Below are 21,357 nucleotides of genomic sequence, written 5' to 3' on the forward strand. Positions count from 1 at the left end.
TCCTTGTTTAATCTTGAAGGCAACAAAAACGAGTCACCCATTGCTTAAACAGATCCTTTTCAATTAAAATAATGCTCTGTTTACCTCTGTGATGCCCAATGCTCTCTCCAGTCTTTTCAGCTGATTTTTCTTTTTTTCATGACCCTTATGTTTTTCCCTCAATCTCTTCTGTCACATTTTTTTCCTTTGTGTTCATGTGTTGATCAAGTAACTGCATTACTTTAATTGATTTGCTGAATTGGCTCGTCCATAAGACAGCTCCTCCAGGTAATAACCTGAAAATGTTTGCTCACATTACTGTGGCCATGCTTGAGTGCTGCAGAGTTCTCCTTGGTTTGGGAGTGCACTGCACCATTTCTGCAAGTTGTTTCTCATTTTCCCTGATACAAGCAGAACAGCAGGGAATGAATGTTTATTTATAATATACATACATACATATATATATATATAAATATATCCACACACAAGTGCATATTGTACAGATCAGGTATACACCAGGTATAGGATTTTCTGTTTGTGTGAACTTCTCTTGCAGTCAAGTCTCCTGAGGCTTTCTGAGCTGAGGAGGTGTGATATGCATTTTGAGATCCATGATCATCCATTTCCCTAGATGACTTCAGAGAAAAAGTTTACTGGTAGACAGAATTTGGCAAATAAGGTTGCAGTGGTTTTTTGATGAAGACTGGACAGGAGCTGGTAACTTTCCCTTCCTGCAGACTTCAAAGCTGGATCACAGTTTTCAGCAAAGGTGAAATTTCAGGTTAGCCAGATGTTAAATTTCTGCATGAAGCAAGGTCTACAATAAATGAAGAAAATAAACCAAATCTGCGTAACTTTCAAATAAATGACATTTCCTAAGTATAATTGAACGGTAACCCAGTAAATGATGGCCCAAGACCGAGCCATGATAATTTATACTGCACCTAGATGCCAACTAAGCATGCATTGTGACACTGGAAACTCAGATTTCTTCTGGTTAGCGAGGGTAAGAGACTTCACATCAAGCCTCAAGAATAAGCTGGAACGGAAGGTAGCACAGACTTCAGACAAAGAAGAAATGCTGGGAGTATCCTGTGACCTAATTATAACTAACTGTTTCCATTCTTTTCTGTAAATATTTAGAAGATTACGTTACTACGTAACTAGTAAGTTCCTACAATTAAATGTTGTGGGTTGTGCGTGTCTGGAAGTCTTAATAAATGTGAGCCTTGTTTGGTTTTCCTAGCAGGCATTCTGGAAATTTCAGCTTCTTATTGAGGAATGTTAGCCAGCATTTTGAGCAAAACATAAATAAAAATAGTGATGGTATTTATAAATAAACAGCACCATCTGGCAATAAGCAATCTCAGTGTCTTATTTTAAGTCATTGGAGCAGCTAAGAATAATTGATTTATTGGTAAAGACTAATGGTGAAAATCATGGGGGGCAGAATTCTGTTTCTACCATCTGATGGACTTTATTCTGGCAAATTTATTCTAGGGTTAGCCAACCTAGTTCTGCACAGTACTTCTATAAACAGTGCTCTGTCTAGACTGTTCTGAGCCTAAATTATTTATTACTTGTAAAGCACTTGAAAGAGTTTTTGAAAGCCCTCAAGTTCCTGTGATTGTGATGTAGGTTTGTTCTTAGTGTGTTCCTTCGGGTTGGTTTTGGTTTATTTGTTTTTCAGAAACATCAAACTGGTTTGATAACTCTGAAAATTAGAACAGGAAAAGCATGGGCAATTAAGGCATCCAGAATATAAAGGCACAAAGACCCAAACCTTTTTCTTTGTGATGTTATGTGGTAGAGCCCCTCAATATAAAAAGGACACACCTTTCCTGAAGGTGTCATTAAATGTTGTGTATGTGTTAGGAGCAGCACAGGCTGAAGATATTAACATATAAAAAGGTGCTGAAACACTACATAAAAATATAAAAATATGCGTCTGGAATTCCTCTGCTCTGTGGCATTAATTAATGAACAAGTTACCACATCTGCTGACCCTCACAGCCTTTTGGAGGAACTACTGAGACTTTATCAGTGCTAAAGATTCTGTTTTAAGGAGCATTCCAAATAATTAAATATCTAGAGGCTGTTTCTCAGGAGCAAGAACCAATTTCACTTATAGTGCAGGTTGACATAACTACTTTGGAGTGTTTCATTTGTCATACTAACTTATATCTGGCAACATTTCTTTCATAATTCACTGAAATGTAGCTTATTTTATTTTAAAGACTGACATGCTTCTGTTAATATTTCCCAAATGCTGCTTTTACAAATATATAAAATATTCAACAAAAACTACTGGATGTAATTAGACCAGTACAGATTTTGATTTTTTACATGTCAAACACACAGACTACCCCCGTGGATTGAAGATATGCACTAATAAGTGTGTGTTGGGAGAGAAGTCTTTACTTTTTTTATTATTTTTTTTTGCTCTACTTTAATGTGTGTTGTCATCACAGAAGCAGGACTGCTAGTAAAAGCCTCTCCCAGACTGACCTGGGGTGGAAGCATTGTCAATTTACATTTCCTGCAGAGATAATAAGAGATAATAAGATAAAATTAATCTAAGATGTGGTACAATAGCATATTATGATCACACTTACTGTAAGAAATCAAGCATTCAAGCATCATTCTTAAACATGCACAGTTGCTGAGCAAAATTAAATAAAAATTTTAGGCTGCTACTCTTCTTTTCTTTTGTTTCCTCTTTCCCCTGGCATGTCCCTGGGAACAGACATTGGGTTTATGTTGTGGTGAGCTTCAGGACCAGAGAGCTCCTTCCTTTAGACAGGTATTTTAAGCTTCCCTGTGTTTTTACAAAGACCACAAAATTTTACCATAAGAACTCAAGTCATTTAAGTTCTTTTCAGTACTGCAGCATCCTTTGATGCTTCAAGGAGCCATGTACCCTGCACTGGAGTGCAGGATGGGAATGAAGGAGTAAATGTGCTCACTCCAGAATGAGAAGTTCTGCAAGTCAGTCCAGGATGTACTCTGTAGGTCTGAGCTGCTGCCACAGTGCAACACCACTGCCATGTGGGGAAATAAAACATACTTAATGTGCATTTGAGTCTGGTCCTAACTTAAACCAGGTCCATCTTTCAAGCCAGCCCCAACGATGCAGAGCACAGGAATATGTAAGGACTGACACTTGCTTCTGTTCATAGGCCTTTGTAATTCTATTCCTTTTAAAAGTAGAATGAAATTAGCCCTTGAGTCAAGTTTAAATTATTTTCATTTTTTTGGGATATTAAAATATCTCCCAGATCTCATTAAGTCAAGCCCTAAATAAAATAATTGCTATACAGTTAGGGATTGGAAAGCCTCAGAAGGTTTGGAGGAAATTTCCTCTTCGATGAGCAATTCAGATACTTAAGCAAAGGATCCTAAGTTAAAGGATAACTGGATCATAAGCTTGAGAAATTCACCTACTCCCTTCCCCTCCTTTCCAGTATCCACTGGCTTCCTGGTGGTGTCCACTGCTCTGCTTTATTTTTTACTTCTATGCTCTGGGAGCTCAGTGTCTTGTGATCCTCTGTGACATTACTGGGGTTTCAAGCTCCTGTCTCTGCTCCTCTGCTCTCAAGTCTCTTAAACCTTGTTGAATGTTGTATGTGTTTCTTTACTCTTCTTTTTTTTTTATTAAAACTCATCTTCCCCACAGAGGAGTTTTCTTAAAAAGTATCTGTGGTGTTCTGATATTGTTAACACAAAACACGTGGAGTGAATGGACAATCCTCTGCCAAAAAGGATCACTTACCATTCCAGACGTAGGGTAGAAGATGTCAGTGGCTGCTGTGGACCATCAGAGAAGAGGAGTAAGTGCAAGGTACCCACGGAGGTAGCAGGCTGTAGGTTTAGGGATCAGAGCTCAGTTTGCTGTCAATAGCAGCTGGGGCAGCCTGGAGGCAGCAAGGGCAGAGATCTGCAGGCACTGAGAGAGGGAAGACGCAGGAGGGAATTCTTGTACCATTTTCCAGCTGTATGGATGGCTAAAGCTGCACTTGCGCCTGTCCTGTTCCTGTTTTATGTGATAATCTGGTCCAGATCAGCACATCCCTGGAACATGATGTATGGCAGCAGTAAAGGTCCTCAGTTTTTCTTTCCTTTCGTAGCTCTCACAGATCCAGGCGTGAATCTCTGTCTGACAGGAGTTTAAACTAAACCCTGCACCGACCAGTTTGTACAGTCTGAGGTAGAAACTGAGAATGACTTGGTGCAAGGAGTATCCCAGGTCTTGCTGGCTGGTGAGCTGATCCGGCAGCCTCTCAGTGGGAAGGATTATTCCCTAGGAAAAAGGCACTGCATGGGTTCTTTCCCTCCACTGTGGAAGATGGGGAGTTGTGCTTCTCAAATGCTTTGTCATTTAGATAACCAGCATTCAGAGGTTATAGACTACACATTAAAAGAGAGAGAAAAACCTGCAAAACAAAGCAAATGAAAACAAACCAGCAGGTTGTGGAGGTTTCAGATTTTTCTAACCTTGTGAAAACAACTGAACTATGTTAGAGACTTCCTGACTCAAGTGCAGGCTGGTAATAATAAGGAGGTACATCTAGTAACATGGCTAACGTAATTGCAGTACTAATAATTCACTTTTGTGAGAGCTTCAGCTGTTTAAAGATGCAGGGTAAGCAAAATCCCAAGGAGGCAGGCTCTGTGATGCTTCTTTCTGTTCTGTGTTATTATTGTCACTTTCTAAATGGGACACTGAGGCACAGCAGGTAAGTGCTAGTGGGAATGACATTCAGCTCGAGCCCCCGGGCTGTGCCTCTCACTGGTGTCACAACACTGCATGTAATGAGCACATTTAGGAAACAATTTAGCCTTTACCACTTCCTGGTGGTTGGTACATTATGAAAAAGCATTTGAATCTTCACTATAAAAAGGAGCTTAACCAAAAAAAAAAGAAAAAAAGAAAAAAAAAATAAAAGTACTTTTGCAGCACTGAAGGCCAGTTTACAGAAGCTGTTGTAAAATGTGCTTCCTCAATCCATTGTGCACTTGGTGGGCACTCTGTGCCTGGAGCTGTCCAGGACATCCTTGTCCTGTGCCACCACCTCTGTCCTGTCTCCCTCCTCGGTGAGCCAGGTCTGTGAGGTCAGTTTGAAGGCTGATAAAAATAGAGAGCGTTTTGTTGTTGTTGTTGGTCGTGTGGAAATGCTTCCCACTGGGATGACTTTTAGACTCTCCCTCAGCTGTTATCCTGTGCAAGGAGACAGACTGAGATTTTGCCTCCTGTGCACTTTACTCATTGGATTAAGGATAAAATTGACGCTTTCCTAAAAGACTGGGTAGCCTTAAAAATGAATGAATACTTGATATTAAAGACCTATGAGATAATTTATTTTTTCTAATCCTGTTTAGAAGTAACTGTTGAAATAAATGGATTTACTGGTGGAGTTAAGAGGAAAATGTGAATCTAGAAGGTCTCATTGTACATTTACCTTTTGAGTTGTTGAACTCTGAGGATCAGGTAATTAAATTCATGAGTCAGAGAAGAGATGAAAGGAGGTTGTAGGACTTACCATCCTTTACAAAGAAGGATCCTCCTGAAAAAGAAGGAGTCAACATTTCTGTGTTACCTGGGTGAACTTGGCCATGTCTTTGTGCCTCCTTTCCTTGTGTGATAGTGTTGCTTCTGAGGTGAATGCACTGAGGAGCAGTTGTGATTTTTGCTGTCAAGAAATGATGCTCCATCGCTGTGCTCTTATTGTGGCTTGGTTTGGGTTTGTTTTGGGGTTTTTTTTAAAATGTATTAGTGAAATAATAAAGCCATACAGTGCTTACTTGGGAGGAGGGAGATCTGATCACCTGCTGAAGCTGCAGCTCTCTGCTGTTAAAAGCAGATGGATTTGTGTGTCCTGTCCAGGGGTTCTCCCAATGCACCCGTAAAAGGAGGAAGAGTCTTGTTGGGAAGCTTAATATTCCCTCCTTCCTGGCATCATGTCAAGTAATGTCTGCATCTCTTGCAGCACAAGGTGTGAAGATAATTTTCAGCCTCCTGCATAAGCATTCTTTTAATTGCAGAAAACATAGCTTCCAAAAACGCCAGGTGGAGGGGGATCTGTGGGGATTCCTATGCAGAAATGAAGAACTGAGGAGAGCAAGGATGGGCCAGGTGTCTGCCTTTCATGAGGATATTCCCTGTGTCACATCTGCTGCCAGCATAGCTGCTCTCCCTAAACGATAAGGAAGCTTTGCAGTCAGGCTGGCAGGTGAGCTGGGGATCAGGAATTACCGTGATGGTTTGATGGCGTGCGAGGGATGCTGTGAAGTGTGGCGTGGTTCTGATGAGCACAGCCTCAGTTAGGTTCTTCTGCACGAGGCTGACACGCCAGGCTTCGGGTGTGAGGATGTGTTCTGGTCCATCAAACGTAAAATGACAAAATCATTTGTAATCTCTCATTAACAGTCCCTGTGGGCTTTCCATCTCTGCCTCCCCTGTGGCATTATTCAACAGCCAATAACTCTGCTATTGCCAGCTATACTTAAAAATGAAGTTTTAGGAATTAACTGAAATCTTTTACTTAGAGGTCCATAGGAAAAAGAATTAGGTCAGATCTGAAATATTACTACTAATGACTAAGTAGCCTTTCTAAATTACTTGTGCTTGATTGGAATTTACCACGAGTGGGTATATGTGCTTTTACCCCTCTGATTCTGTCTCCCACCCCATGGGAGGTAATGAGCAAAGGGCTCTGTGGTGCTTGGTTGCCAGCTGGGGTTAAACCATGACAGTGCAGCCAAGGTTCATTATCTACATTTCTTCCTAGACAGGAAGTAATTTCTCACAGTAAGTAATCAGCTTGAAAATACATTGCAGAAGGCACCTAACTCTGTGCACAGTTTTTTTCTTCTAAATTATTTAGATGTTGAGAGTCACTCTATTTAACTCTTATGTATGCAAAAAAAGGCACTAACAGGGGGTAAAATATCCCTCTCTGATATCCTTTGACAGGACTCTACCTGCCTAAAGGGCAGGCTTTGTCTTTCCTGCATGTATTTAAAGTTTGCTGGGATAACTAGCCGTTCACAGCACACCGACCCCATCTTCACTGCAACACAGCAAACATCAGGTCACCTTCCTTGTGATCCCTCCTAAACCTGCTCCCGTGCCAGACAGCTCTTTGGCTTTTTTGTGGTGTTCTGAACACATTTGGCTTTCTGGCAAGGTCTGAACCCCCTCTGAAAGGCAGGGATCCTCAGTTTGCCAGTGCTGTCAGGAATTATGCACTGTTTCGTGTTTTAAATGCCTGAATCCTAAATCTGTAATCCAGGTGTTCTTCCAGTCATGCCTGCTCTTCTCTTTGATTTACCCATTTTGTATGAAAATCTTTAGTATATTAAATAAGTACTTGACCATTTTTTTTGTGCACATGCTGCATAATGAGGAAGGTTTCTCAAAAGTTTTCTTGCAAGTGGATTCCCATGTGGTGCCTGTTAGTCACAGCTAATTACAGAGGTTGGTGAATGAGGAATATATGTGAGCTCAGGTTCCCCTCCTCCTCTTTCCACAGTGCTTCAGAAGAAAATAAAATAAAAATCCTGCAGACAAATCCAGTTTTTTCTGTGCTTGAAGTCTCCAAAGAGCTCCAGAGAAATCACAGATGTGGTTTCATGTTTCAGGTTTAACTATGTTGTAATAACTACAGTCTTATCTGCAGGAGAAATGCAAGTGGGGAAAGAATCATTAATTGACAGTGGAAAGTTTGACCCAAGCTCTGTGTGTTTGTTTGTTTTAAGCAGCTGAATGTTTAGCCAAACGATATTTTAACTTCTGACTGCAGCCTTGAAGGTTACAATAATCTTGATAGGTTAAAAGCTAGGAATGTTATAGGAAAGGAAACTCAGATATATATTTCAGGAAAGCCAATCCTAGGAAAGCAGAAATTCTTGTGATTTAGTTAAAGCCAGGACACAACCTTCAGTTTTAATTCAGCTGCACACAAACCTCCTGCCAGCTGCACCAACCTTTGCAGCACAGGAAGGTTTTTAGTTGCTTCAGTGGGTGCAGAGCAAGGCAGCTGTGAGAGGTGAAGCTTCGTGGCTGAGCACAGGAGGAACCCACAGCTCACATAAAATGTTTGACTAACGTCTAATTTTCCTATCTTTTGTTGGTGTTCATTCAGGAAGTCTGCTAGCTTGAATGAGTTCCTGTGTGTGTGTGTAGTATGAGTATTATCCAGCAGGACTACATGGGATATTGTCTATTATTTGTTACAAAGGCACCAGTGACCTTCCTGCCCCTATATTAGCAGCGCCTGCTGTTTTTCCATACTGCCGATTGTCAGGAATGCAGATCATCCATAAAGCTGGGCACAATCCTCATCGGTCAAATTATTGTCTCAGGAAAACAAAATGCTTTAATTATAAAAAAAATAAAAATTAGAGATGTAATCTCAGCAGGACATTCCCACTCAAAGGCATATTTGAGGCTGGGAAAATGAATAATTTAGCGGGTAGAGGAGGCAGATTACATAATGAAATTACATAGGACTCTGATGATTTCTGGTTTTAACAGGTATGGGTTTTTTCAAGGTTGGTTTGTGGCTGCTTTTTGCCCCCAGCTTTTGTTTTCTGTTTTCAGAACTGCAACACACAAAAGACTTCAGGAGTAGCTTGAACTTTCAGAAATGTGACTGGGGCTAGGACAGGAGTATCCTACCTGGAAAACAGAGTCTGAACCTGTTGCCTGACCTCTAGGAAACACACACATGGATGCAAACTCTTAAAATTAGTACAATACTAAGAGCTGCATAAGAGGTTATCAGTAACAAACATAAATATTCCTGTCTTTCATCAGAGCAATTGTTTTGTGTACTACTTCGATAGGGAAAGGCTTTATTATGATATAGCTGTATCAAAATTATATGTTATGTGTTGAAAAAGTTATATGTTAAAAAAAGTACTCCTAGAAAATGTATTTGTCATTGCTGCATGCTTGGGTTGGTGGATAAACCAGTGTTCAGAACAACTCTGTGCTATGCTGGAGAACATTTGAGGGTGTCAGTTTCCCTTGAGAAATACTACATGAATTTTAAATGGTAAGATCTCTTTAAAAAGTCACTGAGGCTAAATATTGTGTGGATGGAGATCTCTAGGAGGCTCAGGAGTTCCAAACCCAGTTGGGTGACTGTTCTGGTATTAAAAGTGCTAAAAGGAGCAAGTTTGGGTTTAGTGGAGTGCTGTGGCACATGTGGTGCTTATTGCTGCCACATCGAGCCTCTTGTTGAGCTGTTACTGCTGCCCTATGCTGGGAGAAATTCATTTTTGCCTCCAAAAAAATTTTGGGGTTGTTTTGGTAGTTAGCATAGGAAGGAGTTCTTATGTTTGAACATTCCCAAACTTCGATAAAAAGCTTGAGATTTAGACTTTGTTATTTTAGTGTTTTCTCCTTTCTCTCTCTCGTGAGTAAATGCCCCCAGGGCCGAATGCTTTTGAAGTACAAAAATAACATCAGACATTAATCTAAATTCAAATATATGTTTTAACGTATGTATGTATTTGAATCAGTATGTGTTAGAGGCATCCTCTTCAAAAAGGCTGTCTGCAGGTAATCTCTGAAGCACAGAAATTGTTTTAATTCAGAAAAATAATAATAATGGAGAAGGGAAGAGATTTTTATTTTACACTGATGCAGTTTGTCTTATTTTCCCCAAAGGACACCATGGTTTAATGGATGGGGCTTTAATCTACCCAGAGGTCAGTCTTTGCTAGACAAGTGGAACCTTATTCCTGAGGGAATTGATATCCTAATGACACATGGACCTCCCCTTGGTAAGTGAAATAAGTTTTGTGTGTTTTTTTTTTTTTGCATGAGAATTTTACTTTCAAAATAAGCGAAGTTGATAATGCTTTAAGATATACTGTAATTGCACCCAAACTCAAAACTATGGATTAAAAACCTTTCTGAAAGAAGTGGAAAATGATGATTAGGCTTAGCTGATCTGTTGAGTTTCTGTAAAATCTTGAATTTTTTTATTAAATTCAAGCTAGGGAAGATCAAATATCTGACTCCATAACCATTATAATTTGACATTTTATTTAAGAATAGTATTCATCTGACAACCCAGTTTCCAATCCCAAAAGACTTTTTAGAGATTGACTAAAACTTTTGAAACCTTTTCTCACTACAGTGTCATGTTATTTTAAGGTTTGAGAGTAACAGTCAAGAGTTTGGAACTATGTAGTCACATATTCTCCTTGATAATGTCCTTGTAAACTTAGGATATGTAAGAACAGTTTTAAAGGTATTAATTGGCTTATAAAAAATTTGTGAAGGAATAAAATCATGTTCTTAGAGAATTGTTCCTAACTTGATTTAATGACAGGTGAGCACCAGTCTATGAATAATTTGTTTCTTCGTTAGGCAGCTAAAGTTTCTCATTTAGTTGAATTTTGCTCATCTTGTCAATATGAGTCATTCACTGATCTCTGCTTTAACTCTTAAGATCCAAACTAAGTTCTGAGTATCTCAAGACACCAGGACACTGGTTCTGCAGAGGCAGGAGCACTCAATTTTGGCATATCTGAAGTCATTAAAGCCCACACTAAAGCCATTTGGAAAGTGCCCCTATCCTTTCCCCATCACATATTATTTACTGCTTTTCTTCCAGACACATGTGGCAAGCAGCCTGGGGCTGTATTTTAGGTATCTCATGGGTTTACAACAACTGACCCTTTTATAAATATGACTTTTCAGGATGAGGAATTGTGGCAGTCTCTTCATTGCCCTTACTGCCAGAAGAGTGGTTTTGTCAGGTTTTTAGTAAGCTCCTGCAATCCAAGGGGTCAGATCACACAGTCACAGGAGGTGACCTAATCACAGTCTCTTACTAAAATCACTGGACTGAATATGTAAAATCTTCTCAGAATTGCATGGTGCCATTATAAACCAGCATTTTAAGTGCTTCCAGGCTGCCTCAGTGTTCTTTTAGAGCTTCTTGGTGACCGTGGAGCCAGGAATTAATGCATGCTTATGTTTTTTACCACAATTATGTTAAGAGTCAGCAATCTAAGCCAAGCTAAGGAAAAAAAAAAAAAAAAAAGACCAGAAAGTTTTTGACCAATGTACTTACTGCTCCTTTTATATTCTGTTTAGTTTTTTAATACTACTTAGAGAATGTTGTAAGATGATCAGCAAATTCCCTTTAACCTTCCTGGAGCTCCCAGCGTGCTGCTGTGTTAAGGCAGTGACACAGCATCCCCTGACAGCGGAGCCACCGGATATTGCAAACCATGGCCTCAAACAGCACTCTCTTAATTGCTTCATTTTCCCAAAGAAGCAAAAAAAAAAACCCCAGAAAACCCCACAAGCGTGTTTATAACGTTTCATGGTTGCTGTTTTAAATGGGTTGTTCATCCATCTGCTCTGAATTGGGTTCATACAGAAATACTGTGATGCTGCAGACACTGTAATTGAATAAACGTGCTTAAATTTTGGGTTTGAAGGAGATAATGAAGTTCAGTTTCAAGAGGTTGACACTGTATCTTAACTACAGACACAGATTAGGTGTCAGTACTGTGCCTAAAATGAGGGGCTCTAGGTCTCAGCCTGCATGATAATATTGACAAAATACTGCTTTTTAAATAAGTTTTTACTTATTAAGTAAATATTAAGGGAGGTAGAGCTGTAACTGGACTCTTTGGTCACTCTAAAATTCAGCCAAGTTCTTGGCACAGATTGTAATGATGCTGAAGTCAGCAGAATGATGCTACAGCTGGCTCCTGATTTCCCTTTTTTTGCTCTCTCCTTGCCCTGCTGATTCTTTTCTGTGCTAGTCCAGGCAGCAGGCTCCTGCAGGGACTGATGTCCTGTTTTGTACATTTTTCTGTATTATCCATAAGACCAGGTGACAACACGGTCAGTTAGGAGTGGCTTGTTGGAAATTGTTTTGTAGGTTTTGCATTGCTTGAGGCTGGTGATGATGGCTCAGAAATAACCTGGTGCTTGCAGACCACGGTCCTCCAAAAATTGTGGGAGTCTGTATTTTAAATCTTTGGGCTGGCAGCTGAATTGAGTCGTAGCTCAGCTCATCTTCCTGAGCTGTTTCATTTCTGGAGTAACCACATAGCTGGCTTGGGAAGCTGGCTGCTGAAAGTGCCAGGGGAAAGGGAAGAAAAATCTGCAGCAGTGCCAGGAATAAATGTCCCAGGGTTTCAAGGTGGAAGATGAGTTTAAACCTGTAGTTTAAAAAAACAAATCACATCCAGAAAAATATTAATGCAGATGGAGGGAGGAAATCTTAAGGAAGACAAAGTGACAGTGAAACATTTCTTAAAAGCCATTGTGTGCTTTAATGGAGAGGTTATGACTAGAGATAATGTAATAAACCCTGTGTGAATTATGACTTCCTGAAAGACTACGTGAAACCTTACCTGAATAGGGAAAATGAATAGTATTGATTGCATTTTGCCTTCAGGTTTTCGAGACTGGGTTCCAAAGGAGCTGCAGAGAGTGGGCTGTGTGGAGCTGCTGAACACAGTGCAGAGGCGAGTAAGGCCCAAACTCCATGTCTTTGGTGGGATTCATGAAGGTAAGGAGCAGTGCAATTCCCTACTTCATCTCAGAGTTCAAGAAGCACATCTTGATGGTGTATTGCAGTGGATAATGGCATATTGGATTAAAGTAGGGAGGGAGTTCAGGGAAGTGATTGCATGCGTGGCACTTTGTAAATTTATTCCAGAATTAAAACAGACTGTTTCAGGAATGTGTGCTACATTTAGCCACCTACATCTTTCACTGTGCAAAGGTTGTTCTATACAGGTTATTTGAAAGCAATTCAAGTTTTGACAAACTTGGTTAGAGAAATAGATGAGATTCCCCACACATGCAAGCCAAAATGAAAATTATCCCCATTACTCCAAGTACAGGAGTTAAGAAAGATGCTAGAGAAAAAAAGAAAATGTGAAGACAGCTTGCTGCCTCTGCTCACCTCCCTCAAGGTATAAGGAGAAGCAAAAAGGAGGGCATCTCGAGTCAGGCATCAGGAGAAGCCACTGCCAGAACTCACTGTGCACACATTTCTAAAAGCACCCTGTAATGCACCCTGTGCTCTCTGTGATACCCTCCAGCAGTCTCATGTTTTAGAAGAGACATTCCCCCTCTGTCATTGCCAGGACAGGCAGAGTGTGAAGCTTCAGAAACAATGAGCTCAGTTTGTGGCAGTGGAAGAGACTGAGAGATTAAATACATTCTGGAGATACTTAAATATTTAATACGATTTTGTAGCTTTCATGTGGCTGAGAGACAAACACTAGGAGTTCTGCCTGAGAGAGAGTGTAAGTGTTCATGACCCTAGAACTCAAAATTACACATTAAATGTTTTATATTCTCCCCTCTGGAGGTTTTCCGTTGTCTCTAACTAGGTTCTCCATAGGCCTAAAGATTTTTGAGGATTTCATAAAAGAAAAATAAAAAAAGGACAGCTTTCTCTGCTAGTGGTGTTGGTTTTTCTGAAGCCCCTTTGACTTCATACAATGATTTCCATGGCTGGCATCTGTAAATAAAGTGTTTATCCTGGGAATACTGACGTGACCCTCTGCATAGAGGCATAAATAACAGTCCTTTAATGCAGCCAGGCAAAGATGGGGTATTTTGTACAAATATTAGTCCTTGCATATTAAAAATAAATGAATATAGCAAGACTTCTAGCTGAAATGTGTAAATTGTCTACAGCTTTTGTAGGCAGATTGGGTGGTGAAACTTGTGGTTGTGATAGGGCTGTGGGTGGGAGAGAGGAGGGTGAATGCACAGGACCATCATTATGAGAAAGCACCAAGGAATCATGTGCAGCACCCTACATTTAAATCCCCAAGGAAAGGTGGCAGCACACATTAAAAGCTAACATTCAAATAAATTCTTGTAAGAATACCAACAAAAAGTTAAAGTCATTTCTAGTACTTATACAGAAGATGTAAGAATGGCTTGCTTCAGTCCAGGAAGAAATAGCAAAGCGTTAAGAGCATTATCTTACAGTGCAATTAATTTTTATCCAGCTCCATCTGGAATGAACGTGTACCACATTCCCATGAACCAGTGGAGGCTATAAATACATATTGGTGATGCAGGTTTTTTCCCCTGGTTGATAAGCAAAACAACCACAAACATGGTTTTTCCCACCATGAGATGATCTAAATCAAAATTGCCAGTCTAAATAAGTAAAGTAATACGGGTAGACAGTACAGCAATTCTGAAGTGATTATTCTTTCTGATAGGCACTGTGGGTAGCTGTATTTATCTTAGCTTTCAGACAGCAGTGATCTGTACTGTATCATAATGGTTTGAAAGAAAAGCATTTTTCCTCTGAGGGTTTGCAGGGAAAAGTTCTCTTCCTCCTTGAAACTCTGGGGTTTTTTTTTCAATTTTTTTTTTAATAAGTACATTTGGGGCCAAATACTTCCTAGATGTTTTCAAGCTTCTTTACACACACTTTTCTAATTATATATATGTACTAAATAATGCAGTCACAGAATAGTTTGGATTGGAAGGGACTTTAAGGATCATCTCATTCCAAATCCTCTGCCACAGGCAGGGATGTTTTCCACTAGACCAGGTTGCTCTGAGTCCTGTCCAGCCTGGCTTTGAACACTTCAGGGATGGGGCAGCTTCCCTGGGCAGCCTGAGTCTGTGCATGTGTGTATTTTTAACCTGCTGATGAGTTCCTGAGGTCTCAGAAGCCGGGGTGAACACCAGCTCAGCGGTGTAGCATGAGGAGCTGGGTGATTAGGGCTAGCAAGGAGAGATGACAGAGTTCAGGTCATTTGTTGGAGAGGGGGTGTTTAGACTAAACCAAAATTACTTCTAAATCTTCTGCTTCTAAATGGTCTTTTTCTTCTGACAGGCATGCAAATTATAGCTCACTAATTAAGTAATTAGAAAAAGAGCATGTGTGGTTTGTATTTCTGCCACACCCAGTTGCAACAGAGGATTTTCCAGGGGTGAAAAAAAGTTTGTGCACAAACCAAAAATCACCTGCTCTTCCCTCAACCGCGGTACCCTGCATTTTTATTTTTTTTTTTTTCCCAGCCAAAATCTTTTTTCAGAGACACCAGAAGGGGATGGTGTCATTTAGAAGGGATTAATTTGGTTTTATCTCACAGCATGGATCCCCCATGGGGTGCTCTGTGTGTCCCTGGCAGTGAGTGTGTTGTCCCCGCAGGTTACGGTATCATGACAGACGGCTACACCACCTACATCAACGCCTCCACGTGTACAGTCAGCTTCCAGCCCACCAACCCTCCCATCATCTTCGACCTTCCAACCCCTCAAGGATCCTGAAGCACTACTGGGGAAGGTCTATAAACTGCCATTTTCTAATTAAGGAACATATATTCAGTTACATGTTTATTTCAAAACAGGGGGCTGGTGGGGGGGTGGATTTTGGGGGAGATGCAGGGGTTTTTTTTTGTTTCAGGGTGGGGTTTGGGGTTTTTTTGGGGTTTTTTTTTTTTAATTTGTAAATTGCTGGTGCAAAAGAAACAGGAGGAAAAGTTAGAGGTTGTGCTTTTTGGAAATGCAGCATTCATTTTAAATTGATAAAGCATTGTGAATTTGTAAAATGAATTTCATTTTTCAATAAACTTGCCATTGTAAATTGTTATAGTGTTCTCAAAAGGACAGCCAAGCTTTCTTTTAATAAGTGAGAGACCTTATTTTAATATTATAATATAAGCTAAAAAATAGGCAGCATTTAAATACACCCAAATTTGCACAACTTATGTTATTGTCGGGATTTTTTTAAGTGTCTTCTTTTTCCCTAGGTTTAAATGTTGGCTTTTTATCTCCATTTATATCAATTCTTTTAGTAGCACAAACAATGTTTTGGGGTCCATTTACCTCTTGATATGTGTGCATGTACTTAAACTTGTTTCTAGTCACGGTAGAATGCAGCAAGAGGAGAATAGACTTCTCAGTTGTTTGTCTCTACCTGCTTTATAAAGACTGATCTAGATAGCCACAGTCTGTATGTGATATCTACCTTCTGTTGTTTCTTTTTTAAATTATTTTAGCTTTAAAAGACTGGGGGTGAAAGCTGCAAAGAGCAGGTATTTCATGCAGTAAAAAAAAAAAATAAATTGTAAATGCGGACTCCTTTTAAATATGAATTTATATATATATGTATTTTTTGTGCATTATAACTAAGCTAGGATTTAATATTGCCAGTATAGCATCTGCAAAACTATGCTGTACAGCACATCTAAATTATGAAGGATGTGACACATTTTTCCAAGTGCTCAAGGCCTTCAAGAGCCCGAGTTAAATCTTTGTTGTAGTTCAGGCATGTATAGAGTCAAATGGATACAATCAAGCCTAAATAAAATAAGGCTTAGTTGTCCTTTATATTTAAATATTCTTCTTGTCTTTTTTATTTCCTTTTTCTTATTTTGCACTGTGTGTAAATGCAATCTCACTAGCACAAAATATTGTTGCAGATAGTTATTTCCGTTCCACCACTGTAAATGCTATTGAGCTTTGTTCTGTTTTATGTTACCTTGTTAATGGAATTTAGAAAAGCAGTTGTTTCTTTAAATTTATTGTGATATTATATCTAGCGGCCTTTATATGCAAATAAAATTGCAAGATTTTTAAATATGTGGTTCAAGGGAGTTTTGTGGGGTTTTTGTGGCATGACCAATTTTGGGAAGTGATGACAAGGGTAAGTAAGAAGTTCTTTATTTCTCAATAAATTTATATTGTGGACCATTCATCAGATGTCAGTTGGGTCAATAGAGCACTCAGAATTTCCCTTCTGTTTCTCTGCCATCCATTTCTCCATTCCTTTTGGACAGAGGGGATTTTGTCTTTAGCTTCAGTGGTTCAGTGTGACCAAGTTTGTGCTGTTAAGCCTTGTAGGACGCTATTCCAAATGACTCGAGGAAGAATTGATTAGGCAATAACCTTTTTTGCTTCCTCACTTGGTCATTAGCACTGAGCTTCAGGTCTCTTATGCTCATCCACCCTGGGTTAAAAAATGAATAGTCAGGAGGTGAAACACATCACTTTTTATGTGGGTTGGTTTTGTGGCTACAGCAGGATCCACCAGGGCAGGGGAGTGGAAGGGCAGTGTGGTTCTGTGTATGCCAGGGGAATGACAAACACTGCAGGACCTGCTGCTGCACACAGTTACACAGATAACAACACAGTCCTGTTCCAAAACAGGAATGATGGCTGCAAAAATCTGCTTTCAAACATGAGAAAATAAGGCACAGTTTTCATGAATCTTCATCTGCAGTAACATCAACAAGACCTGGAGAGAGACAGAGTATCCCCATTTATCTTAACAGGTTGTTAACTTTTGACATTATTTTGATACAAAGTTTATAAACAAAGAAATCCAGGGCTCTTACAGCAGAGTACAACTCAGTGGGCCTAATACTGTTTGTATTTTGATGCAATGTGTGTGACACATGTCTGTGGAGTTGGCTGAAATCTTCAGATTTATAAGGCTGCTGCACCAAAGGCTTTTTTGGGGAAGAAGCTGCTGTATCTCTTAAATCTAGTTCTTGTTCTGTATGTGGAATTTCTTGACAGGTTTTCTTATGAAATTGATAGGTACCTTCACTCCTTAATGATATCTGCCTCCCTTTGCTTGCAGTTCTGGTTATTTTATCAATTGAGCGAAAGGAAGAAAGGTCACCAAATATTAGTCCTCACTTTTGGATGTAGACGCAGGATCTGTCTTGTGGGCTTTTTTCAGCTTGCAGTGAGAAGACGAGGAAATTGGTTTTGACAACCACAGCTGTCTACTGGCAAAGAACTTCTGAGATGGCTGTCCTTGGAGAAAAGCAGTTCTTAGAGTGCACAGAAATCGTGTATGTGGAACACCTTGGATTATTCTAGCTCACTGATATCTTGCTTGTTTTCACTGCATAAGGAGGAAATACCCATAGCCTCAGGTGCTCTGTAGTGCCATGAACTTTCAGATGAGCAGGGGATAGCCACTGTATCTGTGTTGCCCTCCAGCCTTCTGGAGAACCTGGCTACAGCAGGTATAGTCCATGGTACCAGTCTGTCATCTCTCTGCCTCTTGATAAAAACTGGGTTATTCCAACAGCAAAAATTCCAAGCCAACAGCTTTGTTTCAGCATTCAAACAAGACTTGTGGCAGCAAAATGAGCAGATGGCAGTGCAAAAGTTCATCCAGGAGTCTGCCTTGGGTAAGACTGGTAGTGAGAATAGACCAGAAGCAATGCTTTGAAGGAGTAAATCTGTGCAACCTCTGCCATAAACTCTAAACTGGAACCTGTAGCCATAGATGTCCTAAATCTGTGAGAGTTGGTTTCAGCTCTTTGCCATGTGGATTTTTTGGCTGTGTGGTGCAGCAGGTGTGTTACTAAGAGGTTCTGCACTGGGGTACAACGGCCTGGATTTGTAACAACAGGTTAAGACTTCCTCCTTCCATTTGGGCACATCAAGGACAGTCACTGCTTTGTCATCAGTTGATGCTGGTGCTAAATGCAGCTGTTAATTTACAGAAGTCTTCAGGGGTACTTTCTAACCCTGGGTTTTCTCCTGGTATTTTTTTCTCTGTCAGTTTCATGTTGTTGTTGGTTCAGCACTGAGCTGGTTCTCCTCCTTGCCAGGGTCTTTTAAATTTTACTCCCTCAGTTTTCTTTTGTCCTTTCAGAAGTTGATCTAGTTTTCCTGTTCTGAGGAAGCTCTTATTTTGGCTAGCAGCAATTACAATTTTTGTAAAAAGTCCAGGAAAATATTAGCAATTTGGCTTTTTTTTTTTCTTTTTGTGCTCTTTAGAGATTTTGCAATGTATAGGTGTCTGTGCTGTCACAGGCAGGTAATTTTCCTTTGCTGGATGCCAGCTATATCTCACAATCAGGGTAACTGGGACACAGTATGGTTTGTAGAAGTTTGATTTCACAGGGAGGCAAAAGTGTGTGATGAATCTGCTTCTTTTCAAGGATCTTTCACCACTAAAAGTAGCTCGATACATGCATGCAGAATAAACCTTGGGTAATAAGTCTTTCTCTGGGGTCTGGTCCAAGCCCATTGAACTCACCCAGAGTCTTTCTATTGACTTCAGCTGGCTCTGGATCAGACACCTGGCATCTCTCTGGGTTGTGTTTCTGTCCATTACTCATCCTTCAAGCTGGAGGAGATGGTCCTTGGTTAAGATGCGAGAACCTCTTGGCAGGAAGAGAGACCTACCTATTTTAAGTGCTGAATCTTTCCAAGTGATTGATTAACAGCAGGGTAGTCGATTAACCTTTCTTCTTGTGAGAGCAGCTTCCATCTCGTCATCTCGATAAGGCTGAGAGCAGTCAAGGCCTTTAGCAGGGGAGGGCTGTGGAACAGGATGTTCCCCAGAGGTGATTGGTTCCCAATTCTCCCTGCATAGTGAATTTAGTGAATTCAGCAGACCTTGGGGTCAAGCATTTATTAGGCTAAGAGACTGTCAAATCAATCTGCTCTACTCCAGGCAAGTTCTACCAGGAGAATGGGTTTTGCCAAGACTCTGTCTGAGCAATAGATTGATGACTGACTCCTGGTTGAAGCTGCCTTTCTCTTTTCCATTTTCTGTGAATCAGAGTTTTCCCCCTCACAGACACCAATATTTTCTCCTTAGACAAATTTTATTAAGGAAACACTTGGAATCTATCTGTAATTTAAGTCACAGGGAGAGTTCCAAACTCTGTAGTCCTTCCATTCTATGTTATGTTGACCCTAGGGCTTTCTTTCAGACCTTGCTTTTTGACCACATGTGTCTGAATTATGTTTCTGGAATTTTCTTTTCACCTCTTCTCTCCCTCCCCCCCTTCCCCCCTTCTTTTTTTTAAACTTTATATTCTCTAGCAGTTGTAGGCAGGCACGGATTCTGATTTTTCTCTGCCTAGCATTATAGCTTCTTAATGGAAAGAGAAATGCATTGTGGAGGGATGTGTATTTTCTTTCCTTTATACTAATCCTAACTTCCCTGCAGATTCCTCATTGACAGTGCTGTTGAGCACTGTCATCAGCTAATTTACTTGAGCTACTGAAATAAAACCATGTTATGATCAGGCTTGGACAAGGATGTCAGCTGCCAGAGGACACCCTCTGCACCCCTGTGGGCAGGCTCCAGCTGCCAAGAGCTCTGCCTGACCTGGAGAAACACAAGGGACTTAACACAAGAGTGCAGCCTAAGTGCAGCATGGAAGACTAAAGCCAGGTTTTAGTATTTTCATCTTCACTTCCTGCCAGCCTAATCAAGAGAAAATGCAAGAGAAGTCTGAGTGAGCTTAGTGCTCTAAATCAGTTTTCAGTGATCCATATTGATTTGTTTCTTCCCCATCTAGTTATCACTTTCCATGCCTCCACCTCTGGCAGGAGCCAGCCAGTGCTGTAATGATTATGTTAGGATGTGGCCATACAGATACATCTCATTTTGTTTTACCTCTTGTTTTCCTCAGGCTCAATTTACTTTTTGTTGATTATAGAATAGAATCAGAGGAGTCCTTCATTTCTTCTGGGCAACATTTCTCAGTAATTCTTACTACACACTTCAGTCACTTATTTTGTGAAGGTTTACATTCATGAAGGGGGGTGTGACAAAAATCTGTACCTGAGTTTAGGATAACTGACTGAACAGCCCACATTGATCTCTTCCTCCAGCAGTGGGTGATACTTCTTTAGGTGCATATCAGTGGTACAATAGGATTTGTCAGGTTTATGAACTGAGGAGTTGGGACTGCATAAGTCCAAGGAGTTTAGATAAATGGCAACACATTCAAAAAATCAGCCTAGAAAGCATAGACTTAAAAGTATATATATTAAAAAAAAAAAAAGACTTTGTCTCCCCCAAATTGCATTAAGATGTATTTTTTTTACTGCCATTACTGCTGAAGTGGCTCTGAAGTGTCAGTCTGATGCCAGGGGCCCTCAGTTACCAAAGGAACAGCACCACAAATACAAGGGGTTTTACCTGCTGTGCTCAAGCAGTTTCAACATTCGCTGTTGTGTAAGGACTGCAGCAAAATATTTTCTTTTTGTGCAATTGGAGGAAGAATGTAAAGTTTTTTATGTGCACATTTATAGATTGTTTAAGAGGTCTGAAGCAGGTACAAAATCTGCATTATTGTGAGATGAAACTGCAGCTCTGTCAGTACCAGCACATCGTTATTGGATTTGTGTTAGGAGGTATCTAGAGAACTTTGGAGACAGCGTGTTTCAGCATCATATTGACATTACAAGGCTGAAGCCAGCTCTGGCTAGGAGAGGGGCAGTTCCTAAGAAGAGCTAAATTGTATTAATTAAGGTCTCCTAATCAACAGAACAACTTGCACAAAGTGCTATTGAACTTTTTGCAGACTTGAAACTACAAAATACATAGACATTCATAATCAATTATATTCAATGTAAAACTTTGA

At 40.1% G+C, this 21,357-nt stretch overlaps 1 protein-coding gene across 7 annotated transcripts in view; it reads left to right on the top strand.

Annotated features, from left to right (window-relative positions):
- The window catches only part of MPPED2 (metallophosphoesterase domain containing 2), a 101,876-nt gene extending 86,527 nt beyond the window's left edge, over positions 1 to 15,349 (top strand). For all 7 annotated transcript variants that reach the window (XM_088057777.1, XM_005530276.3, XM_088057778.1 and 4 more), the window contains exons 5-7: positions 9,656 to 9,771; positions 12,417 to 12,530; positions 15,156 to 15,349. In XM_088057777.1, coding sequence (XP_087913903.1) covers positions 9,656 to 9,771; positions 12,417 to 12,530; positions 15,156 to 15,274 — 349 coding nt within the window. In that variant the 3' untranslated portion in view covers positions 15,275 to 15,349. The remainder of the gene's footprint in view (positions 1 to 9,655; positions 9,772 to 12,416; positions 12,531 to 15,155) is intronic.
- Positions 15,350 to 21,357: the final 6,008 nt, after the last annotated feature.

The sequence above is a fragment of the Pseudopodoces humilis genome, chromosome 7, assembly GCF_049639895.1.
Source record: "Pseudopodoces humilis isolate 2021_Gansu_Grassland_sample_001 chromosome 7, ASM4963989v1, whole genome shotgun sequence".
NCBI classification, from domain to species: Eukaryota; Metazoa; Chordata; class Aves; order Passeriformes; family Paridae; genus Pseudopodoces; species Pseudopodoces humilis.